Below are 26848 nucleotides of genomic sequence, written 5' to 3' on the forward strand. Positions count from 1 at the left end.
GGAGAGAGAGAGAGAGGGGGGAGAGGAGAGAGAGAGAGAGAGAGAGAGAGAGAGAGAGAGAGAGAGAGGGGGGGAGAGAGGGGTGAGGCTGCAATCAAGTGTCATCCGTTTCCGGGGTCTGAGCGGCGGCCGCATTTTGGAACAACAGTTAGAGGCGCAGCGTATGTACAATAGCCGCTGGAAGGAGGCTAAAGCAAACAAATTTTAGGCCCCCGGTGAAACAAAATTGAGAATTTTTTTTTAATTCAGAAAATTGTTTAAAGCCGAAAAAAAATACGGGAAAGTGATGTTGGTCACACGGTAAGTTCCCATTAAAATTTTGCCAGGTATTGTCCCCTTTTTGGAAGGGTCTATATGTTATTTAAATCATGTTACGAGGGGGGAAAAGTTTGTGTCCCTGTTTGTACCTCAGAGTCTCAGAGACGGAGGAAACGGCAGCAGAAAAAGAGGGAACAACTTCTCCAAAACTGATCCCAACTCATCGCCAAGGCTGGGGATAGATAACCTCATCGCCTTCTTCGGAAATTTAACCACTTTATTCACTCTTTTATTTGAGCTCCGTTCGGAATTCGAGTTTATTTTATTATTTTTTGTTGTGTGTTAGTGACAGCATTGAAGAGGGAAAGAGAAACTTGGAGCAACTTCTGTCAAAGCTGCAACAAGACTTGAAAGAATTTAAAGATTTTTATTGAACTTTTCACAAAAAATTAGTTTTAAAAACACTTTCTTTGCCCAAGTTTCGAATATGATTTTGGAAGAAACAGAAACAAAAATCAATTTCCCCCTCATCTAAATAAGTTTCAACTAGGTCTTGAAGTCCAAATGCTTTTAAAGAGATTCTGAAATGCTTAAAACATTTTTAAATTGAAATGTCTCAATATTTGATTTTGAATGATGCGAGTAGCTTTACACAAACATGCAACCATGCCGTTGAGGAGGGGGAGGGCGGGGAAGATTTGTCGGAGTTACATATTCGTTTTTAAAAAGTCAATAAAAAGTATTAAGACATTTAGGAAGAGAACCAAAAAAGGGGAAAAACACAAACCATTTTATTTTGTCTGTCATTCTATAGTCCTAACAAGTCCCAGGAATAATGTAAATATAGATTTCCTCTTAAACGTTTAGTGGAGTGTTAATAGAAACATGAGTTATCCAATGATGTATAAAAATTGCAGGAAGCTACTTTAGAAGAAACTACTATTTGTTTATTGAGAAAGGCACAGAAAATACTTTGATTAAACTGATGTACAATTTTGATTTGGTATAAATGTTTGAAATAGGAGATTAAAAATTGAGAGTACAATGAAGTTTGTTTCCCACTACTTAATTGGGAAGTGCCTAAAATAATTCAACACTTTTCGTGATAAGAGCAGGCATTAATATTGTAGAGAATGTTTGAGAGAAAAACATTAGAAGTGAAATTCATAAATTAAACATTGTAAGGTGTAAAATATTTAGAAAAGATAGAGGGAAAAAGAGGTGGAGTATCTGTACTTATTCGGGAATAACAATGTAGTAGAAAAAAGCGACGCAGCTATCAGCAAAACAAAAATAGAATCCTTATGGGTAGAGATAAAAGATAATAAAGGATCAATCACACTAATAGGTCTACAGACCACCTAATAGTGGAAGGGAGGTGGAGGAAGAAATATACAGTCAAATTAGGGAAATTAGTAAAAAATAGAATAATCATGGGGGATTTCAACTACCCCGATATTAATTGGACAGAACAGGCAGGTAAAGGGGATAAGGGAATGGAGTTCCTACAATGTGTACAGGATTCCTTTCTAACCCAATATGTAAAAAGCCCAACAAGAGAGGATTTGTTATTGGATCTAGTAATGGGGAATGAACCAGAGCAGAAAAGAGAAGTAAAAGTAGGGGAACATCTAGGCAATAGTGGCCATAAAATACACTTTAAGATGATAATTGAGAAGGACATAAGTATGACAAAAACCAGGGTAATAGATTGGAGAAAAGCTGATTTTGAGGGGCTGAGAATAGAACTTGGGAGAATAAAATGGGCAACAATATTGGCAAACAACAATATAGAACAGCAATGGGAAACATTTCAAACGGTGTTCAGAGTGCAGGAACAAAATATTCTGCTAAAATGAAAGAACAAAGTAAACACTAATGAGATTCTGTGGATGAATAAAGCCATAAGGGAATAATTGAGGGTAAGGAAAGAGGCATACATTAAGTGCATAGACAGCAGGGGCGTGCATGATAAGGGAGAATATGAAGAGGCTAGGAGAGAAATCAAAAAAACAATTAGGAAGGCAGAGAGGTACTATGAAATTAAATGATCAAGGAACATAAAACAAAATAGTAAAATATTTTACAGGCACATCAATAAAAAAAGGTTGGGATGGGAATAGGACCATTAAGGGATAGACAGGATAATACCACAAGCGAGATGGCAGAAATATTAAATAATTATTTTGCTTCAGTATTTACCAGGGAGATAGAACAGGTGGACATGACATTGGATGACGAGATTAATAATGCGATAAGTGCATTTAAAATAAAAAGAGGGGATGTATTAAATAAACTAATCAAACTCAAAGAGGATAAAACCCCTGGTCTGGATGGATTGCATCCACGCATTTTAAAAGAATCTAGGGAAGAGATAGCAAAGGCATTACTACACATATTTAATAATTCGTTAGAAAAAGGTGTGGTGCCAGAGGATTGGCGGATAGCTAATGTAATACCTATATTTAAGGGGGATAGAACATGCCCAAGGAATTATAGACCAGTCAGCTTAACATTGGTGGTAGGAAAAATAATGGAATCCCTACTAAAGGAGAAAATAGAAGAACATCTAGAAATCAAAAACATAGTAATGAATAGTCAGCATGGATTTCTAAAAGGAAAGTCTTGCTTGACCAACCTCACTGAATTTTTTGAAGAGGTAACAGAGAGTAGACAATGGTAATGCAGTAGATGCAATTTATCTAGATTCTCAAGGGGCCGTCGATAAGGTACCACATAATAGACTGATGAACAAGGTCAGAGGAATGCGGAGTCAGGGGACAAGTAGCAGAATGGATAGCTAGCTGGCTTCAAGACAGAAAGTAGAGAGTATGGGGTAAAGGGTAGCTATTCACATTGGCAGAAGGTGGGTAGTGGTGTTCCACAAGGATCAGTGCTGGGACCACTGTTGTTCACAATTTATTTTAACAATTTAGACTCTGGAATCAAAAACACAATTTCTAAATTGGCAGATGACACCAAATTGGGGGGGGGGGGGGCGGGGAGAAAGTCAATACTGAGAAGGACTTCAACAAATTACAGGAGGACATGAATAAACTTGTAGAATGGGCATATAATTGGCAAATGAAGTTCAACACATAAATATGAGGTCTAACATTTTGGTAGGAAGAATAGGGAAGTCACTTATCACTTGGAGGGTGCGAGTCTAGGTGGGGTAGAGGAACAAGGGGGTCTCGGAGTACAAATACACAAATCACAAAGTTGCGACACAGGTTAGCAAGGCCATAAAAAAAGCAAACCAAGCACTAGGGTTTATTTCTAGAGGTATAGAATTGAAAAGTGGGGAAGTTATGCTAAACCTGTATCGAACCTTGGTTAGACCAGACTTGGAGTACTGCGTACAGTTCTGGTCGCCATATTATAAAAAGGATATAGAGGCACTGGAGAGGGTGCAGAGAAGATTTACAAGGATGGTACCAGAAATGCAAGGGTATACGTATCAGGAAAGGATGAACAGGCTCGGTCGCTTTTCGCTTGAAAAAAGGCCGAGGGGTGACCTAATAGAGGTCTTTAAAATTATGAAAAGTTTTAAGAGTGGATACAGAGAGAATGGCCGCAATTTTATTAATGGAGGCGGGTTGGGTGCGGGTCAGGTGGTTTCCAGTTTCCAGTCCCGCCCCAGCTGCATCCGGCCCACAGACATGATTTTGCCTTGATTGACCTCGTTAAGCCCACCCTGCGGGCTTGCCGGCCAATTAAGAAGCGGCGGGTCAGATGACGTCATTTGATAACTTAGCAACTCCTTCCAAAAATTTGATCAAATATGTAAGACACCTTCTTTTCCAGACACCATGTTGTGTGTCCCTGATGACACCTTGTTTATCAAGTGATCACATAGGGCATCTCGTGATACCTTGTGCATTTTACCTATTACTGAAGGGAAACTAATGGGCCTATAGTTACCCAGCTCTCCCTTACTCCGCTGCTGCACTAAGCCAAATCTCCCCCCAGACTTGTCCCTACCCTAGTCCTGAACTCATATCTCTCTCTCATCTCTCCTTGCCCTCTCCAAGCTCACCTCATCCATCAGATCTACCTCTTGGCCCCTTGATCCAATTCCCAGTAAACATTCCTTTAAGGCTCACAGTCCAAAGGCGGAAGTCACACCCCCATCCACATCAATGGGGCGGAGGTGGAAAGGGTGGCCAGCTTTAAGTTCCTCGGAGTCCACATCACGGAAGACCTCTCCTGGTCCCTCAACACCTCCTCTCTGGTGAAGAAGGCCCAGCAGCGCCTATATTTCTTGAGGAGGCTGAAGGGATGTACTCTGTCACCCCCGATCCTCTCTAACTTCTACCGCTGCACTATAGAGAGCATCCTGACAAACTGTATCATGGTATGGTACGGCAGCTGTAGCTCCCACGACCGGAAAGCCCTGCAGCGGGTAGTCAAAACTGCCCAACGCATTACCGGCACCCGGCTACCGACCATAGAACATATATATCAGAAACGCTGCCTACGGAGGGCACGGTCCATCATCAAAGACCCTACCCACCCCAGCCACAGTCTGTTCACCCTCCTACCATCTGGAAGACGCTACAGATGCATTCGCACCCGTACGACCAGATTTAGGAACACCTTCTTTCCCAGGGCTGTCATCCTACTGAACTCCACAAATAAACACTGAAGCCTGCACATCTGCCGATGCACTTTATTATGGTCATATTTATGCTAATGTATATGTACAAATGTATGTTGAAATGTTTAAGTGTCCTAATTCAAATTGTACACTCTCGGGAGCCGCAAGCCTACATTTCGTTGTACTGCACTTGTGCACTAACAATGACAATAAAAGTTGATTTGATTTGATTTAGCTGCTACTGTAAATTGTTCCCTCTCGTCGGGTACTGCTCCCTGCCTTTCAAAACTGTTGTCGCCATCCTCCTCCTCGATACCTTGATCATCGCTAACTTCTGCCCCAATTATAACCTCTCTTTCTCTCCAAGGTCCTTGAATGTATTGTTGACTTCTAAATCTGTGACCACCTCTCCCGTAACTACTCGTCTGAAAACCTCCAATCAGGTTTCCACCCCCCACACACAGCCCAAAAAGGGCCCTAAACAAAGTCATGAACAACAGTGATTGTGACCATAGTGCATTATCACTCCTTGTCCTCTCTGCAGTTTTCAACACAGTCCATCACACAATCCTCCTTCAATACCTCTATTCTAATTTCCCGCCCAGTGAGACTTCCTTCAGCTAAACATAGGGAACACCAAAGCAATCATCTTTAGCCCCCGCCACAAACTCTAACCTCAACACCAACTCCTTCCCCCTCCCTGCCCACTGTCTCAGGCTGAATACAACTTGGATCATCCTCCTCAACCCAAACTGAACTTCTGCCCTCATATCTGCCTACTTCCATCTCCGCAAGATTATCTGCCTGTCTCTACCTCAGTCCATCTGTCGCTGAAACCTTGAAAAGACATGAAAAGAACACCCAAACAGCTAAGATGGTGAAACAACTCTCCTCTACCCCATTTTCTTGGCAACTGGCTAACCAAAAAAATGGCCAGAGTATAGTCAAATTGTTTAAGTCTTTATATATATTATTTTAAATCTCAGTAGAGGTGTATAATGGGTATATACCTCTGATATCACCACAACATAGTGCTTTCCCAGTAGACTTTGACAGATACATTTTGACTGGCTAGTGGAATGTCTTATATAGTTGTGTGTTGTAATCAACCTGCAATTCTATTTCTATTAGCTGATCACTTAAAAATTTGAATTGGTAAGATGTCAATTAGGGGTTACAGGCATAATAAAAACAATGTAACTATTGGGCAATAAGCAGACATCTACTTGCAAATCTTCATAACACTGCAGATATTGCTTGCAGAACTGATCACTTCGCAACACTTCCATGAATACTTTTCCATTATGCAACTTCAGTTTATATAAACGAAAAGATTTTGGCTGTCAAATCTGAGCCCAAGATCTTCTGCAGTTACTTACCAGATAAGTAAAAACTCTTGAGCTCTGCACGTCTGATTTCTTTCCTTTGAGCATTTTTTCTTTTATTGTTTTCTGCAGTATTGTCCCCTTTTATCAAAGAATTTTTTGAATTATCCATAAACTTTTCATGGTCAACCAAATGTAGTGACGATACATTGAAGTTTTCTTTCGAATCATCTTGACCAGCTTGTGTATTTATTTTGGGCAATGGTTTTTCAGCATTGCAAGCTGAAGATTCCTCTTCCTTCTGTTTTAGTTGCTTTGTTTTTTTCTTCAGCCTTTAAAGAAAAGACTTGTATGAATATTTGAAATTGGATATACTGAAATTATAAAATCAGATCACTTACAATAGGCATGGTTTTGCTTATTCATTGTATGTGAAGGCTTCTAATAAGAAATTGGCATTATCTGGGAATATCCCTTAATACCCTTGCCTAACAAAAATCTATCAATTTCAGTTTTAAAATTTTCAGTTGACCTAGCCTCAACCACTTTTTGGGGGAGAGGGTTCTGGATTTCCATTACCCTTTGTGTAAAGTAGTGCTTTCTGACATCAACCCTGAACAGTCTAATTTTAAGGTTATGCCCCCTCTGAACTCCCCTCATCAGAGGAAATAGTTTCTCTCTATCTGCCCTATCAAATCCATTAATCATCTTAAACACCTCAATTATATCACCTCTTAATCTTCTATACTCGCAGAAAACCAGCCTCGTCATACAACCTGTCGTCATAATTTAACCCTTTTAGGCCCAGTATCATTCTGGTGAATCTGTGCTGCACCCCCTCCAAGGTCAATATATCCTTCCTGAGGAGTTTTCCCCACTCACTTATCTATCTTCGCAACTTTCTGTTCTCATCTATACTACTTACTGTGCCACCTAACTTAGTGTCATTAGTAAACTTAGATATACAACTCTCTATTCCTCCATCCAAGTCATTGATATAGTGAAACGCTGAGGCCCCGGTACAGATCCTAGGGGAGTGGTATATAGACCTCCAAACAGTAATGTGGAGGTTGGGGATGGCATTAAAAGGGAAATTAGAGAAGCGTGCAATAAGGGCACAGCAGTCATCATGGGTGACTTTAATCTACATATAGATTGGGCTAACCAAATTAGTAACAATACTGTGGAGGAGGAATTCCTGGAGTGTTTACAGGATGGTTTCCTGGACCAATATGTCGAGGAACCAACCAGAGATCAGGCCATCTTAGACTGGTTATTATGTAACGAGAAAGGATTCATTAGCAATCTTGTTGTACGAGGCCCCTTGGGTCGGAGCGATCATAATACGATAGAATTCTTCATTAAGATGGAGAATGAAGTAGTTGACTCAGAGACTAGGGTCCTGAATTTAAATAAAGGAAACTGCGATGGTCTGAGGCGTGAGTTGGGTAGGATTGATTGGGGAATGTCACTAAGGGTTGACGATGGATAGGCAATGGCAAACATTCAAAGACCGCATGGATGAACTACAGAATTTGTTCATCCCAGTTTGGCATAAAAATAAAACAAAAAAAGGTGACTCAACCGTGGCTAACAAGGGAAATTAGGGATAGCATAAGATCCAAGGAGAGGACATATAAATTGGCCAGAAAAAGAAGTAAACCTGAGGATTGGGAGCAGTTTAGGATTCAACAAAGGAGGACAAATGGATTAATTAAAGAAGGGGAAAATAGAATATGAGAGTAAGCTTCCAGGGAACATAAAAACTGACTGTAAAAGCTTTTATGGATATGTGAAGAGAAAAAGATTGGTGAAGTCAAGCGTAGGTCCCTTGCAGTCAGAATCAGGGGAATTTATAATGGGGAACAAAGAAATGGCAGACCAATTAAATACATATTTTGGTTCTGTCTTCACAAAGGAGGACACAAATAACCTCCCAGAGATGTCAGGGAACATAGGGTCTGATGAAAGGGAGGAACTGAAAGAAATCAGTATTTGTAGGGAAATGGTGTTAGGGAAATTGATGAGATTAAAGGCCAATAAATCCCCAGGGCCTGATAATCTACATCCTAGGGTACTTAAGGAAGTGGCCCTAGAAATAGTAGATGCATTGCTGATCATCTTCCAACATTCGATGGAATCTGGAACATTACCCATGGATTGGAGGGTAGCTAATGTTACCCCACTATTCAAAAAAGGTGGTAGAGAGAAAACATGGAATTACAGACCGGTAAGCCTGACATCGGTAGTGGGGAAAATGCTAGAGTCCATTATAAAAGATGTAATAGCAGAGCACTTGGAAAACAGTGACAGGATCGGACAAAGTCAACATGGATTTACAAAAGGTATACCGTGCTCGACTAATCTACTGGAATTTTTTGAGGATGTAACTGGTAAAATAGATAAGGGAGAACCAGTGGATGTGGTGTATTTGGACTTTCAGAAGGCTTTCGATAAGGTTCCGCATAAGAGATTAGCGTGTAAAGTTAAGGCACATGGGATTGGGGGCAAGGTATTGACTTGGATAGAGAACTGGTTGGCAGACAGAAAGCAAAGAGTTGGAATAAACGGGTCTTTTTCCAAGTGGCAGGCAGTGACTAGTGGGGTACCGCAGGGATCGGTCCTTGGACCCCAGCTATTCACAATATATATTAATGATCTAGACGAGGGAACTAGATGTAATATCTCCAAATTTGCAGACGACACAAAGCTGGGTGGGCGTGTGTGCTGCGAGGAGGATGCCGAGAAACTCCAGGATGATTTGGACAGGTTGGGTGATTGGGCAGAAGCATGGCAGATGCAATATAATGTGGATAAATGTGAGGTTATCCACTTTGGTGTCAAAAACAGGAAGGCAGATTATTATCTGAATGGCAATAGATTGGGAGAAGGGGAAGTGCAACGAGACCTGGGTGTCCTTGTGCACCAGTCGCTGAAGGTAAGCATGCAGGTGCAGCAAGCGGTTAAGAAGGCAAATGGTATGTTGGCCTTCGTAGCGAGAGGGTTTGAGTACAGGAACAAGGATGTCTTGCTGCAGTTGTACAGGGCCTTGGTGAGACCACACCTTGAGTATTGTGTGCAGTTTTGGTCGCCTTATCTGAGGAAGGATGTTCTTGCCATGGAAGGAGTGCAGCGAAGATTCACCAGGCTGATACCTGGGATGGCAGGAATGACGTATGAGGAGAGATTGGGTCGATTGGGCTTGTACTCACTGGAGTTTAGAAGAATGAGAGGGGATCTCATTGAAACTTATAAAATTCTGACAAGACTGGACAGATTAGATGCAGGAAGGATGTTCCCGATGGTCGGGGAGTCCAGAACTAGGGGTCACAGTCTAAGGATAAGGGGTAGGCCATTTAGGACAGAAATAAGGAGGAATTTCTTCACCCAGAGAGTGGTGAACCTGTGGAATTCTCTACCACAGAAGGCAGTTGAGGCCAGTTCATTAAATATATTCAAGAAGGAGTTGGATATATTTCTTAAGGCTAAAGGGGTCAAGGGGTATGGGGAGAAAGCAGGGACCGGGTACTGAATTTGGATGATCAGCCATAATCACATTGAATGGCGGAGCAGACTCGAGGGGCCGAATGGCCTACTCCTGCTCCCATCTTCTATGTTTCTATACCACTAATTGCATCCTGGCAACTGGCATACATAACCATTATCCCTATTCTCTGTCTCCTTCCTCCTAACCAGGACATCTTGAGAACTCCCCTGCTCTTCAAATATTTTACATCCACTTCAACATGCAGATAGAGCGCGATTAATGTCTCATATGAAAGACAGCACCTCCAACAATGTAGCACTCCCACAGTAGTACACTAAAATGTCAACCTAAATTTTCTGCTCAAGTCCTTAAATGGGAGCCTGAGCCCACAACCTTCTGACTCAGGTGAGAGTGCTACTAACTTAGCCAAACAGACACCAATTGCATTATTCTGTACAACAGTAACCTAAGCTAAACTAAGCTAACATAGTGGCCTACACTTCTCAAATCCCTACTTGACAATATATTCAGCTAAATGACATTTCTGCGAACAAACTCTGCATAATTGTATAGTCTTGTGTGGATTTAAACTGAAGAACTACTGCTGGTTCTAAATCAGAAGTATCTAAATCAGAATAAACTGCATGTTCAGTTCCTCCACTAGTTGCTGACTCCTGTCCCTGTCACAATGGACCACTCGACTTTGAACTTAATTGTTTAGATTCAATACCTTCAGCTGTGAAGATCAAGGTCATCTCACCAGCTGGACATGCGGTCACTGGATATCAGTTCCCCGCTTATCAACATATTGTGTATAGTTTTCTTTCTCAAACCTTACATGAGGCAAAGTGGTCCTAAAAATAGTCATTCATTTCTGTAGAAAGTCATTACCCATAATACATTCCAGAGATTTCACCCATGCTAAAGAACATTGATGACTACTTTTCAACACTTCCCAATACCCATCATCCAGTAAGCAACACAAATCATATTAACATTAATAGAGTTCACCTATTCACAAAAGATTAAGACATCTACTCCATTTTATACATGCACACACAAAGAAGTCTACAGTATTTTGCTATTGTCTATTGTTATTCTACAATATTTTAGTTCCAAATTGGAGATTTTGGCTTAGACATGCATCAAAAAAATTAGAGTGCTGTGTGCTATTACTGACATCTCAGTGTCTCCTCCTGTAGAGCAGAGACAGAAAGATCAGGGACATTCAAATGCTGCTTCACACTGCCCTGTAAATCATTCTGAGATGTCTCTATATATGTAATGAGAGCAACAGCAAATGTTAAATTGTTGTTGGCTGTGATAAATGGGAGAGTTAGTCTGCTAGAGGATGAGCTTCAATGAGTTGAAACTAGTATCTGCTGCTGCACAAACTGGATATAGCTACCAACTCAGTCTTCCAAGTTTTCCAGAATGGAATGACTTGGAACTGGTGTGCCTAACAACCCACAGGCTCAACTCTGGCAATTTCATTTCGCTCTTGCCCTCAGCAAAGCCAAATATATGAGTGAAGTGAGTGCTATTAATGAAAAGCACTTGCCTCCAAACAGTTCCCCAGAGGAAACAACTGGTCGTGCAGCTGGTTCGCTCAACAGAGCGTATGGTTTACATGAACCTCCTCTTTCTAGCAGTGCTCCTCTCCTACACCAGTCAGGACCTACTTCAGGAATCTACAACACTCTCTTCTCCATCCATCACCCCCTCCCCAAACAAGAGCAGCAACTCCAGCATCCGTTCCCACCAAACTCCAAAATGAAGTTGCTATCTCTTTTTTTTTTTAAAGATCTCTCCCCCTCTTGCCTCTGTCTCAGATAGAGAACAAAACAGAAAAGTAAGAAAGGGGAAGAGAGGGAGGGGAGAAAGAAAAAACAATCCTAGTTAGCATTCTCAGGATTGAGGTCATAAAGGACAAAAGCAAACTTTTGAAAAACAGTTTACAAATAGGACATTTAACAAAGAGTACCCGCTGATCTGTGTTTTCTTACATTGGAAATAGACCACAAACTTAGTTATTTTCATGAAGGTATTTAGTATGGTTTAAAAAAAAGTCATGCTGTGCTCAAGTGTTTCCTTCACATAGGAAATGTTCAGGGATACATTAGGACAGGAGGTAGGAGTTGAAGAAAGGTTCCATGTGACAAAGCTGCATTCCAAAGTAGAGAGTGTTTTGGATTGCATATTTTTTTTTTACACCTGATTGCTGAAGAGGTGCTCAGAGGTCCAAGGTTGTAATGACACCAGCTCTGGTTCCCATTTCAGTCAGTAGTTTTTGGGTGGCCAGGTTATTGGAAAGTCACTCAGTATCAGAGAGAAACAGTCATTCTTCCAAGAACTCAAGACATGCAAACTAGATTGGGAACATACATGGTATTTAATTATGATTCGCTTTTTCAAAAATGATTTAATTATTAATTTCCTATTCAGTAATTCTGATGCATGGCCTTGGCCTACTGCTCCAAAAGGATTCATCCCCCTGCCATGCATCCTCTGCAACCAACAACAAAACTAACCTGCTCCTACATCTACATTGTTCAATACAGTACCAGCCAACAGTAAGTGCATGACAGAATGGCAGCCAAGATAGTCCTCCAACTTCTCTCACGAGGCTATGCCTCAGGAGTTTAGTGTCAGAGGAATACAGGTTTGAAATCCCAGCACACTTGGCACCATATACTGCTGGTGAACAGTTACCAATCATCTGTTCAATTTAAAAGTGGATGGCTTCTGGCCCCTGTTCGGTTTAAAAGCATGGTGCCCCAAATGCTGGCTTATACCTGGATATTTTAAATTGCTTCAAAATACATTGTGGGTTATCGCTTCTGGGCATGTACAACATTTCAGCACATGCTCAGAAAAGGCGAGTCACTATGTATAATGGGACAAGTTCAGCAAGAACCAGAAAACTGTTTGCCTGGCCCCACAAACAATGCAAGTGGGGGTTGGCAGGAACATAAATATTAAAAGTGGCATTCGATGCATGACTGACGACCCATCACTCAAACTGGACAGTAGACACAGCAACCAGGAAAAGGATGATTACAGTTTCTTAAAATGTATTAATTCTGGCCAACCCGATAAATCCTTTTCATACAAGTACAAGATAATTTCATCTTATTAAAAAGGATATTTTTAACAATTAAAGCTGGCTTCTGGTTTTACATTCACTTGCACATAAGTTGGATAAAAATGTTATTCAAATATTCACATTTGACCTTTAACATTAGTTACAATGAAAGGCCAAGAGTGTCAAGTAAATGAGAAAAAAAGGGGCAAGAGAGTACTTCATTGCCAAATGAAAATTAGTTAAAAATAAAAGGTGGACTCTATACCGAATACCCAACCTCTAACATGCTGTTGTAGCCACAGCATTTATGTGGCTGGTTCTGTTGAGTTTCTGGTCAATGGTGACCCCCATAATGTTGGTGCTGGGGGACTTGGCGATGGTAATGCCATTGAATGTCAGTTCGGCTCTCTCTTGTTGGAGATGGTCATTATCTGGCACTCATGTGGTGCGAATGTTACTCGCCACTTATCAGCCCAAGCCTGGATATTGTCCAAGTCTGGCTGCATGAGGGCATGGACTGCTTTATTATCTTAGGAATTGCAAATGGAGCTAAACACTGTGTAATCATAAGCAAACAGCCCCACTTCTGACCTTATAATGGAGGGAAAGTAATTGATGAAGCAGCTGAAAGTAGCTGTGCGTAGAACGTAATCCTGAGGAACTCCTGCAATGATGTCCTGGGACTGAGATGTTTGGCCTCCAACAACAACAAAATATTTTTGTGGCAGGTGTGACTCCAGATAGAGTTGAAATTCAGGTCATGTCCATGTTTGGGCCAAGGCTGTAATGAGGTCTGGGGCCAAGTGGTCCTGGCAGAACCCAAACTGAGCATTAGTGAGGTTTTTGGCAAGTAAGTGCTGCTTGATAGCAATGTTGATGACCTCCCTCACTTTGCTGATGATTGGGAATAGATGGTAACTGGCCGGTTAGATTTGTGCTGCTTTTTGTGGGCAGGACCATACCTGGACAAATTTCCACATTGTCAGGTAGATGCTAGTGTTGTAGCTGTACTGGAATAGCTTAGCTAGGAGCGTGGCTAGTTCTGGAGCTCAGGCCTTCAACACTACATTGTCCTGCTACAGGGACAATGGTCCAAAATTTGTGATCGGGGGCTTCCGCAGGCGGATGCCTCCGACCTGTAAAAAATCTACGCATTTACCTGGTGGTCCGGGAGGTATGGAGACTTACGATCCAGGGCCTCTCTGGGTATGTGCGGGCAGAGGCCCACGTATCCCAGGGGGCATGCGGTTCGCAAGTGCCCCGGGATCACGTGGGCCAGCCCAACCAATAAAAGAAGGGAATCCTCATTCATACTTATGGGAATTGCGTATGTACAGAACTCCCATAAGTATGAATGGGGATCACTTAAAAAATACACGAACGCATGAAATAAAAAAAAAATTACATTTAAAATTAATTAAAATGCCATTTAATCAAATATTTTAAACAAAAAAAATTAATTTTTTGAATTTTTTTTTCAATGGCCCAGAATTTCCGGTCGGAGGCTTCCCACAGGCGCAAGTCCCCGATCTGCACTTACGAAGCGCGCCTACCATTATGCTCTGGGCCCGCGCTGAATTCCGTTGCTGTGCCTGCTCCAGCTGCCGGTGTGCAGGGCATGCGTATTCCAAGGGCGCAGTTAGCTTGCAGCGTCCCTGGGATCAAGTGGGCCATGGGGAGCCAATCGGAGCAGGGGATCTCCATTCATAGATTTGACAGGAAGACCTGTCAAATCTATGAATAGAGATCAGACCCTTAAAACCTAAGTAAAACTTCAAATAAATGTAAAGAAAAAAAATCACATTTTTAAAATAACTATAAATTACATAAATTAACTATTTTAAACAAAAATTGAAATTTTTGAAAAAAAGAATTAAAGTTTTTAACGGGGCTAAAAGTAAACTTACCTTTCTTTAAAGTATTTTTAAATGATAAACCTGTGGAAAAATGTTTTAGTTTTATTTACTTCACCTCTTACCTTGTTAAAAGCAGGCCTTGCGCCTGCTTTTCCACGCGCAGCTGCTAGGGACTTACCCGCACTGAAAAAACTGAGAAAAAAGCGGAAGTTCGATGCGTACGCGCTGTCTCTCCGGCGCACGCGGTTGACCTTCGAACCCCTTTCTTCAAGAGAACGGAAGTTCCGGTTTCCAGTGCATGCGTGAAACCGGCACTTCCGTTGGCCCTACGGGTGAATACACGGCGCGTACTCACCCATAGGGAACGGAATTTCAGGCCCAATATGTTTTAACGGGGCTAAAAATAAACTTACCTTATTGGACAGGGATTTTAATATATAAATGAGTGATAACATTTTATTTTTCTATTTTTTTTTAAAACTCTTATACCTGCTTTTACCAGGCATAAGAATTTCACAGGCATTCAGTGGGCGGAAGTTGGGCAAATAGCGCAACTCTCCATCCTCGGAAGCCCATCTCCTGGGGATGCGGAGGATCTAACAAGAGGATTCTTGACAGATTGCAAGTTCCGGGTTTTAGCGCATGCGCTTCGCATGCCTAAACCCGGAACTTGCGCGGCCACTACGGGCGCGTACACACCTCGTATGTACCCGTAGGGATTGTTAAATATGGCCCATTATCTGGCCCTTTGCTGTATCCAGTAGCAGCAGTCAAATTCAGATTTTTTTTTTTTAAATTACTAACAAGAAAACTTTTACAGTTAAATGGGGCTCAATAATTCTAATACACTAGTGTTAGACACTAAAGAAACTAGTTATCATACCAATGATTTGAGGCAACAAAAGCCACATCAATGTACAGCTAAGCCATATAATTGAACCCTCCATATTTACATGCTGTGGTTGGTCAGGAATTTACATAATTGAAGCAAATCAAGAGTAGTTTGGTATATTGAAAATGTGCACTTAGATCAGTCCTATTTAACCATAGTTGATTATGTAGTCACAGAGGGCTTGTTCTGTAAACCTGTTAGTCACGCACATTATGCTGAAGTAAACCATGCCCCTCTCCGTGACTCAATGCCAGAGAACTGGCGCAATGCTGCCTTGATGCTCTGAAACAGAGAAAAGCAGCAGTACCACGAGAAGACTTTGGAGAAAATGTTGTTTTCTTCACGAAGGGAACATAGTGCACCTCTATGTCCCTTATGTGAAGAAAACTTACAATTTTAAACAAAGTCTTCTCAAAGTACTGCTGCCTTTTCAGGGCTGCTTTCCTCAGCATCAGTGTAGCGTTACAGTAATTCTCTGGCACAGAATTGTGAAAAAGGCATCATTCAATCCAACAAGATGCAAGAGGTCTTACGCAGAAAACCACTTTCAGACTTGCAATTCAGGGGGAGTGGTGCAAGGCTGTCCTGTGTGCTCTCTCGCTCACTCACGTACATAAGCCAGTGGCGGGCAAAATACAGCCAGCAAATGGTTTCAATCCAGCCCAGCAAGGCCTGGCTTCAAGACCGAACGTCTGCCGCACCTGACCCCTGGCTTGACTCTGTCCCTGTCCCACATGACATCAGGAGGCGGGTCATTGCCGCCGAGGCAGCAGAGGAGTCTCGCAATGGGCCTTCGAGACGGGAGGTGGACAGAAGGCGGTCGGAATCATCAATTTTGGTCAAAACATGCAAGCTGTTTCTCAGTGGGGTGCTTTATGCTTTACTTTTGCATCGCTCTAAATGTAAGAGTTGCTGCAAAAGTGGTGATGGAACTCCAAAGTCGGGTCCTCTCTGATTCTGAAGTGTATGGATTGAAACTCCAGTGTGACGTCCAGCCGAGTTTAAAAAGTGTTGAGGGATTCCTTTTACATGGCCATATTATAAACTGAAGGAGAAAGATTTTTTTTTTTTTTTTAAATAATGCTTTGAGAGTTTGGGTGCCTCTGCCCACTCAAAACGTATCAACTTTAATTTCTGGCAGCAGAGCCATGCATATACACGTAACCATGCCCACACACAGCCCTCATGGCAGCACCAATGGTGATTTGTAGCTATGCATAGTCCACAGTACAGGAAACTTTGTGCTATCCGGCACCGACGGGACCGAGCTGTTGCTGTCCCATCAAAACTGCCGGACAAACCAGCGCTAATGTTGAAACATACGGAGATTTTGAGTTCCGTATCTGGCAACAAACCCTGTTGCTTAGCAACAGCTTCTAAACAGTTGGCCGTACCTTGCAAGCGTCTCTGTAGCTTAGCAACAGCTTCAGCGAGACCTTGCAGAGCCTGACTGGTGAAAAAAAAAACTAATGAAACGGCTCCTGATTTTTGCCGGTGGCTCGAGCATTCCGGACAAACCAAAGTTTCCTGTAGAACTCTGATGTTCCCAGCGCAACTATCAATCCCAGACCATTAATATAGTAAAACTACAGTCCGTGTCTCACTCTATGAAAGTGAACAGAATTTCAGACAGATTAACTTTGCAAAAGGCTTTCTGGGAGTTTGGGCCTTTTTACTTCATTGAGAACACATCAGCTATAGTTTCAGTGTCATTTATTTCAGTGATCAGCCAACATGCGTGTCATTTTGACTGGTTGGTGTGATATTAATCACTGTCACTCAGAGTGTGCCATGCATTGGACAATTTTAGAGAAAGCACAAGTTTGTACCCATACTGCAGAAAGTCTTCAGGCTTCTGTGGGATACATTGGGGCACGGCCCCATAACCAGTGGAGAGCAGTGAATGCAGCAGCGGGGAGGGCGCGGGGCCGCCACACCCCAGCCCAGGCCCCACACCCATTGACGGGGTGACTGATGGATGATACCTGCTAACCAGTTATTAACTACCACCTAACTAATTAATGCAAAACTGATTTGTGTTTACTAATTAGCATTTTAATTCTCATTTATTTAACACTGATATTTATACTACATGATAATTAGTTAACAGATTTATTCACTAACTTAACACCCTCCTCATTAGGTAATTGGTGAGCAATTTAATTGTGATCATTACTGTATAAATTACACAGCTATTCATTTAAAAGCTGCTGAGCGGTCTGGGTGGGACCTCCAGACCGCTGCGCAATTGCGCAGCTGAACAGGAACATTAGTATGCAGCCCTCAACAGCTCACCAAAACTTGTTAACTGGCCCTCCAGCCCAAATAATAGCCCACCCCTGACATAAGTCAAGGTAGGAGACTGGCAGACCAGCCAGAAAATAAAACAAACCAACAATGTGGAGGTGGATAAGTTACTGAGGATTTAATCCTTGAACCAGCTTTTATTCAGGCCTGTTTGAGTCGTCAGCTTCTTTGGGGTGGCATCAGCCTTTTTGAAATTGTTAATCGGCTTTTCTGAGTTTCATAGGTTGGCATGTATGATAGTCCAATACACACCACAATTAAATTTGTTATTTGAATTATCCCCACCCGCCAAAACAGCAGAATGCAGCAAAAACAGGTCATCGTGACTTGCTAGGAAAGGAGAAACTTCACATTGAATTTGAGAGTGACATACTTAAGTCCGAAACTAGAGTCTTAAACTTAAATAAAGCCAATTACACAGGTATGAAGGGAGAGTTGGCTAAGGTAGGTTGGGAAATTAAATTAAAAGGTATGACGGTAGATAAGCAGTGACAAACAAGTTAAGGATAGTATTAGATTATAAAACAGGCTTATAATATTGCAAAGAATAGTAGTAAGCCTGAGGATTGGGAGAGCTTTAGAAACCAGCAAAGGATGACCAAAAATTGAGGAAAAGGGAGAACACAGAATGAGAGCAAACTAGCAAGAAATATAAAAACAGATTGTAAGAGCTTCTACAAGTATGCAAAAGTAAGCATTGGCTGCTTAGAGACTGAGACAGGAGAAATTATATTAGGGAATAAGGAAATGGCAGAGACTTCAAACTAATATTTTGTATCGGTCTTCACAGTAGAAAACACAAAAAGCATACCAAACATAGAGGGGAACCAAGGGGCCAATAAGAGTGAGGAACTTAAAGTAATTAATATCAGTAGAGAAAAAGTACTTGAGAAACTAATGGGACTAAAAGCTGACAAATCCCCTGGACCTGATGGCCTACACCCTAGGGTTCTAAAAGAGGTGGCTGCAGAGATAGTGGATGCATTGATTGTGATCTTCCAAAATGACCTAGATAACAGAACCGTACCAATGGATGGGAAGGTAGCAAGTGTAAGCCCGCTATTCAAGAAAGGCAAGAGAGAGAAAACAGGGAACTACAGGCCAGTTAGCCTGACATCAGTCGTCAGGAAAATGCTGGAATCCATTACAGGAAACTTTGTGCTATCCGGCACCCACGGGACCGAGCTGCTGCTGTTGCCTCAAAACTGCCGTACTCTCCAGAGTTAATGTTGAGCGATACGGAGATTCTTATCTCCGTATTTGACAACAAACACTGTTGCTTAGCAACAGCTTCTAAACACTCGGGTGTAGCCTGCAAGCCTCTGTAGCTGAAGCTGTTGCTATAGCTACAGACCTTGCACAGCTTGACTGTTCAAACAAAGCAAAAAAAAACAAAAAGAATAAAAAACGGCGCTGATTTTTGCCGGTGGCTCCAGATTGCCGGATAGCTCACCTCCGGATAGCACAAAGTTTCCTGTATTAAGGAAGTGGTAACAGGGCACTTAGAAAATCATAATATGATTAACATGGTTTTATGAAAGGGAAATCGTGTTTGACAAATTTATTAGAGTTTTTGGAGGATGTAACTAGCAGGTAGATAAAGGGGAACCAGTGGATGTAGTATATTTGGATTTCCAAAAGGCATTCGATAAGGTGCCACATAAAAAGTTGTTATGCAAGGTAAGGGCTAATGGGGCAATGTTCCCCAAATTTTTTTTGGGTGCCAGACCCTTTAAGGGGTTGCACGGCCCATTCACAGTTTCGCGCATGCGTGAAATTTAACATTGAAAAAGCCAGTCCCAGGTTGCACGGGACCGGCAGAGAGCTGCACGGCCGCACATGTTAGAAGGAACGTTAGTTGGGGGTAATACATTAGCATGCATAGAGGATTGGTTAATGGACAGAAAAGAGAGTAGGCGGGTCATTTTCAGGGTGGCAGGCTGTAACTAGTGGGGTGCCGCAAGGATCAATGCTTGGGCCTTAGCTATTTACAATCTAGATCAATTACATAGATGAAAGGACCGAGTTTAATGTATCCAAGTTTGCTGACGATACAAAGCTAGGTGGGAAAGTAAGCCGTGAGGAGGACACAAATAGCCTGCAAAGGGATATAGACATGTTAAGTGAGTGGGCAACAAGGTGGCAGATGGAGTATAATGTGGGGAAATGTGAGGTTATTCACTTTGGTAGCAAGAACAGAAAAACAGACCATTTTTAAAATACAGGAAACTCTCTTTTAACCGGCACCTAAATAACCAGAAATCTCTGTTAACCTGCAAAATTCAGGAGTAGGTTTAGGTAAGTTTTACTTCATATTAGTGGCAGTTCCTGGATCTGTGGCTATGTAACTGGGGTTCGTGCACTTGTTGCTAAGCAACAGGGATGCTTGGTCTGTGGCCAGAGTTCCTGCACATGTTACTAAGCAACAGGGAAGCCTGGATTTGTTGCTGTGTACAGAGCTCTCGTACCTTTTAACTATATCTCTCTGTAATCTGGACTTTTTGATAAACCGGCACCACGCCAGTCCCGTTGGTGCCGGATAATAAAGAGTTTCCTGTAGTGAGAAACTATTAAATGTTGGTGTTCAGAGAGATATAGGTGTCCTCATACAGGAAACACAAGAGAATTAGCATGCAGGTACAGCAAGCAATTAGGAAGGCGAAAGGCATGTTGGCCTTTATTGCAAGGTGGTTGGAGTACAAGAGTAAGGAAGTCTTGCTACAATTATACAGGGCTTTGGTGAGACCACACCTGGAGTACTGTGCAGTTTTGGTTTCTTTATCTGAGGAATGATATACTTGCCTTAGAGGCGGTGTAACAAAGCTTCACTAGGTTGATTCTTGGACGGGAGGGTTGTCCTATAAGGAGAGATTGAGCCTATACTCTTTGGAGTTTAGAAGAATGAGAGGTGATCTCACTGAAACATATAAGATTATGAGGTGGATTGACAGGGTAGATGCTGAGAGGTTGTTTCCCCTGGCTGGAGAGTCTAGAACTAGGGTACATAATCTCAAGATAAGGGGTCGGCAATTTAAGACTGAGATGAAGAGGAATTTCGTCACTCAGAGGGTTGTGAATCTTTGGAATTCTCTACCCCAGAGGGCTGTGGATGCTAAGTCGTTGAGTATATTCAAGGCGGAGATAGATTTTTGGACTCTAGGGGAATCAAGGGATATGGGGATCGGGCAGGAAAGTGGAGTGGATCAGCCATGATTTACTGAATGGCAGAGCAGGCTCGAGGGGCTGTATGGCCTACTCCTGCTCCTAATTCTTGTTATAAAACCTCCCCTACCCCCATATATGACCAGACTGCTACTAAACACAAAAGTTTACATGTTACAACAGAATCTCCCATTTTTACCGAGATGCATTCCCTTTTCTTTCGGTTAATGATCTGTATCAAATTTTGTCCCATTAAGAAACCCTGAAAGAACTTGGGCAATTGAGTATGTGACCCATACCTAAATTTAGACAATTAAAAAATGAGAACACCAAATCTAAAGAAGCAGTTAAATCAAACAAGAAACTTAAAGCTGTTTGAAATATTGGTTCAGTATAGCTGAATATACTGTAGAGTTTTCAGATAGTATCTTGCTATAAAAAATAAAAAGCAAAACCTTCTAATGCTTTCACTAGTAGTAATAGCAATGTGATGTAACTGTACTCAGTAAATATTTCCTTTCAAAATTTAATAATGCCACTATGGCTGAACCACCAATTACAAATTATGTAATTGTCGAACAGCATTGGAGAGAATAAAAATTCTGATTGACAAATATCTCAAACAGGGAAATAAATGGGCCTACTGAAGCCTACGTACGATTTCCACAACAATTTCCACACTGGTGAATAAGACTACAACTCTCAAATGCACAATCTGCTCCTTTCAAGCTCATTTGTAGTAACTGTTCCCACATCGGTTAATCAGTATGTATTAAATCTATTACTAATCTCAACTTTTTTGTGCCCTCCTTTGCGAAGCATCTTGAGCCATTTACTGTATTAAAGGTGTGATATAAATGTAAATTATTGTTAGTGTACACCAGACCCATTTCACTAGTTTCCTTAATTCCAAATGTAAACACCAAGAGGTGTATCCCATAACAGTAAAAAATCTTTACAACTGTGGCTGTCTTAGCCTTCCTTGGCTTCTGTGCCTCCTACTGGCCTGATCCAAACTATTTTCGGTGTAAATTCAGAAACAATTATGCATATCTGCGACTGAGAATTAGTATTGAGTCCAAGTATTTCAGCAAATTATTTATTTAAAAATTGAAATGAATGAAGAGAACAAAAACAATTAGTTAATAAATCACTAATTTACATAGCTGCATGATGGGCTTGCACAACATAAAGCCAATGGCAAAACAGTTGATATGAATGTGGCACAGGTGATTTATTTTACATAGAATACTGGCTCCCTATCCATATATTTCAGCGCACTTCTTTTCCCCAAAACTTTATTTTTCCACCAATTTCAAGCAAACTTACCAGTGCCGATTTAGTGAGAGGCTGCAGAGTGAGACGTATGGGGACGTCACGTGAAGCAGCCTGAAAATAGTCAAAAAACAATAAAAATTTAAACAACTAAACCTTTTTAAATAGTGAATAGGTCACACAATATTGGGACTATGGCCTTCTATTTAAAAAAAAATCAACCACTGATGGTTTCAGAAATGTTTCAGTGATGGTTGAAAGTACAACACATGCACATTACAGGAAAGATAAATTACTGACCCAGTAGGGTCTTTATTTTTGCGTGAAAAGTTTCTGCCATATCTCACTAGGATAAAGCCAGATTACTGATGGTAAAAAATACTGCAACAATGCTTAAAGCACTTTAAATGAGCCAAGATATCATGTCCTGTGACTCTCTCTCCCATGCTGTATGAAAAGTAGTAAAATGCGCAGAATGACCCTTAAATTATTCGAGAAGTACTCTTAAAATCTACATGTAATAAAAGGAGGACATAGCTGAACAATTATCAACCATTTTCATTCACTTGCTTTACTCCCCTTTATGCTTCAGGGCTGCTAGATAGACAGAGCGTGGGAGCAGAAATTGTGTGTAAAACTTGCACTCCTGTGACATCATGAAGTTCTGTCCACTGATTCAAGATGAAGACAATAGATTACAAATAAAATTATCTTCTCATTATGTCACAGGCCAAATGAATAAAATTCAGCACAAGTCACCTGAAGAATAGAGTCCCAAGTTTTATTAAAAAGTTGTGGGCAGAAACCCAGTTCTCAGACTGACACCTCTTCAGAAGCATTTACAGCTGTGCCCATGAAGCCTCCAATCAGTTTCCTCCATCCCGTTCTCTTGTAGGCCTCCCCTCTATTCCCTGCAGCCCACAGCAATAAAATGGAAATCAGGAAAGCAATTTAGTGGTGGGGTGGAAGAGAGAGATAATTTTTTAAAATATGTATCTGCACCATTACATCACGTTTCACATGGATGTATGGTGTGAATTGTGCATAGTAGGCATCAGCACCAAACACTGTTCTGCTGCTTCAAATCAAAAGGAACAAAAACGACAGGCCTCAAGACTAAAAGTCTCTTTCTGAGAAGTAGGCTCTATGCTAGATGATTCCAAAGCTGTATCAGGCAGGTGCCAGGATACCAAAAAAGTGGAATCAAGTGAAGAGGCAATAAAGCCAGAAGAGGGTGTGTGCTTCAATACTTTTAACTATTGCCAAGTCATGTTTTGATAATATGCAGATGAAGCCAATGAGAACTGAAAAAGCCCATCTGCACTTAGTGAGGAGCTCAAATCTAACAATATTCTGCAACACACAATGTTTTTATGAGGGGCAGCAGGAAAGCTTCAATTTTATCTTAGAATGACAGATAAGAGAGGCAGAAATCAATGCGAGTTCTCACTACTGGTTGCTATCCCCTGATGAAGTGCATGTGTGTAGACAGAGTTGGGGTTGGCTGCAATGCTCCTCCTGGTGATTGAATATCTTATAATAACTCACTGTCTAATCTCACACATGAAGAGTGGCCACTTGGATAAGCTACAAGGAAGGGGTGGGGGGAAATCCACTGCCTGTGCAACTGTATCCCACACAGTCAGTGTATTCTTAAAAGGAATAAAAGAGAAAAGAGAGAGAAAGAAATCTGGTGGAAAGAAAAACTGTAGATAGGCAATTGCCTGATGCATTACTTGGACGAATTGTAGGATGCTGACCATGCTAAATTTTTCCTTGAGTAAATATATTCAGAACCTGGGGGTCCAAGATGGGTTAGAATCTTGCTGTACTTCTGGAGCTAAAAACAAGGAGAATAAAACCCTAACCTGCCAGAGTCTCTTCAATAGCCCAATAGCAACAGATTAAGCACTTTATTATTTAAATTGCCTGTAAATCCTTAGATTGCACAGAGTCATAACGGCACAGAAGGAGGCCATTCGGCCCATCGAGTCCATGCCAGCTCTCTGTAAAGCAATCCAGTCAGTCCCATTCCCCCGCTCCATCCCCGTAGCCCTGCAAGTTTATTTTCCTCACGTGCCTATCCAGTCTCCCCTTGAAAACATTGTGTGTCTCCACTTCCGTCGGCAGCGAATTTCAGGTCCTCACCACTTGCTGCGTAAATAAGTTTTTCCTCACATCCCCCCTATATCTCTTGCCCAAAACCTTAAATCTGTGTCCCCTAGTCCTTGCACCATCAACTAGTGGGAACAGCCTTTGCATGTCTAGCCTATCCAAACCCGTCATAATATTGTACACCTCTATCAAATCACCCCTTAACCTCCTTTGCTCTAATCAAAACAAATCCAGCTTCTCCAACCTCCAAGATCCCCATTCCTGGAACCATTCTGGTAAAGCTCCTCTGCACCCTCTCAAGGGCCTTCACATCCTTCCTAAAGTGTGATGACTTGAACTGGATGCAATACTCCAGTTGTGGCCTAAGCAGTGCTTTATAAAGGTTCACCATAACTACTCTACTTTTGTACTCAATACTTCTATTTATGAAGCCCAAGATCCCATATGCTTTGCTAAGCACTCTCTCAATATGTCCTGCCACCTTCAGGAACCTATGCACATCAACTCCCAGGTCCCTGTCCCTGCACTCTTTAAAACTGTGCCATTAAGTGTATATTGTCTCTCCCTGTTCCTTCTGCCAAAATGCATCACCTCATACGTCTCTGCTAGCCTTTTTATGTCATGTTGCAGTCGATTCCTCACCGTTTGCCACACCCCCAAGTTTGGTGTCATCAGCAAATTTAGAAATTCTACTCTATTCCAATATCCAGGTCATAGATATCAAAAAAGCAGTGGCCCCAGCACTGACCCTTGGGGAACACCACTGTCTACCATCCTCCAGTCTGAAAAACAGCCATTTGCCACAACTCACGGTTTTCTGTCCTTAAGCCAATTCCTTATCCAAGCTGCCATTGACCCACCTATTCCATGACCCTCAATTTTGTTAACCAGCCTTCTATGTGGTACTTTGTCAAACGCCTTCTTAAAATCCATGCAGACAACATCCATTGCATTCCCTTCATCAATCCTCCCTGTTACTTCATCAAAAAATTCAATTAGATTAGTCAAACACAATCTTCCTTTTACAAATCCGTGTTGGCTCTCCTTAAATAGCTTAAACTTCTCCCAGTGCCCATTAATTTTTTTCTTCATTATTGTTTCTAAAACTTTACCCACCACTGATGTGGCCTGTAGTTATTAGGATTGTCCTTACACCCTTTCTTGAACAATGGCGTCACATTTGCTATTTTCCAATCCTCAGGCACCTCCCCCACATCTAGGGAAGATTGGAAAATTATGGCAAGTCCTTCTGCTATCCCCTCCCCCAATTCCCTTAGCAACCTGGGACCAGGCGACTTGTCCACTCTAAGCATACCCAGCCTTTCGAGTACATCCTGTCTATCAATTTTCACTCCTTCCATTGCTTCTACCTTTTCCACTTCTACCAATATTTTGTCAGCATCCAACTCCTTAGTAAACATCGATACAAAGTACTCATTGAGTATTCTAGCCTTGCCCTGAGCCTCTAAGCATATATCACCTTCTTTGTCCCCAATAGTCCCCACCCCGCCTCCTGCTTACTGTTTACATGCCAGTAGAAAATTTTGGGGTTCCCTTTTATATGTTAACCGCCATTCTACTCTCATATTCTCTCTTTGCTAATCTTATTTTCATCTTCACTTCCCCTCTCAACTTATTGTATTTGGTCTGGTTCTCACTTGAAGAATTCACCTGACATGCATCATACACCCTCTTTTTTTATTTCATCATCTTCTCTATCTCCCTCATCAGCCAAGGAGCACTTGCTTTGGTTCCCTTACCCTTCCCTCTTGTTGGAATGTACCTAGCCTGTACTTGGAACATCTCCTCCTTAAAGATCACCCATTGTTCCATTACAGTTTTTCCCGTCAGTCTTTGGTTCCATTTTACCCTGGCTAAATCCTTTCACATCCCATTGAAGTTAGCCCTATTCCACAAGTTCCACTCTAGATTGTTCCTTGCTCCTCTCCATTGCTAATCTAAATCTTATGATACGGTGATCACTCATACCAAAGTGTTCTTCCACAGACACTTGGTCGATCTGGCCCACCTCATTCTCCAGCACCAGATCTAGCAATGCCTCCTTCCTAGTTGGGCCAAGAACATGCTGGTCAAGGAAATTCTCCTGAACACATTTCAGAAATTCTTCCCCGTCCTTTCCCTTTACCCTAGCATTATCGCAATCGATATTTGGGTAATTAAAGTCCCCCAATATCACCACTCTATAGCTTTTGCATGTCTCTGCGATTTCCCTGCAGATTTGCTCCTCTACCTCCCTCTCACTATTTGGAGGCCTATAGAATACCCCCAATAGTGTGATCATACCCTTTTTGCTCAAGTCAAACCAAATGGATTCTGTCCTTGTCCCCTCAAGAACATCCTCTCTTTCCAACACTACAATGTCTTCCTTAATCAGCACTGCCACGCATCTCCCTTTTTTCCATCCCTATCTTTTCTGAACACCTTGTACCCTTGAATATTAAGTGCCCAGTCCTCAACATTTCCGT

At 41.7% G+C, this 26848-nt stretch overlaps 1 protein-coding gene across 5 annotated transcripts in view; it reads right to left on the reverse strand.

Annotated features, from left to right (window-relative positions):
- LOC147112692 (nuclear receptor coactivator 7-like) overlaps positions 1 to 26848 on the reverse strand; it is a 169112-nt gene that overhangs the window by 99254 nt on the left and 43010 nt on the right. For 2 of the 5 annotated variants that reach the window (XM_085997198.1, XM_085997196.1), the window contains exons 4-6: positions 23007 to 23158; positions 22302 to 22361; positions 6238 to 6515 (exon numbers count right to left, since the gene is read on the reverse strand). The exons of 1 other annotated variant lie outside the window; for it this stretch is intronic. In XM_085997198.1, coding sequence (XP_085853324.1) covers positions 6238 to 6515; positions 22302 to 22361; positions 23007 to 23086 — 418 coding nt within the window. In that variant the 5' untranslated portion in view covers positions 23087 to 23158. The remainder of the gene's footprint in view (positions 1 to 6237; positions 6516 to 22301; positions 22362 to 23006; positions 23159 to 26848) is intronic. 2 more of the 5 variants (XM_085997197.1, XM_085997199.1) reach the window with 2 other exon arrangements.

The sequence above is a fragment of the Somniosus microcephalus genome, chromosome 9 (genome assembly GCF_052327205.1).
Source record: "Somniosus microcephalus isolate GS21.2 chromosome 9, FLI_Smic_1.0, whole genome shotgun sequence".
In the NCBI taxonomy this organism is placed as follows: Eukaryota; Metazoa; Chordata; class Chondrichthyes; order Squaliformes; family Somniosidae; genus Somniosus; species Somniosus microcephalus.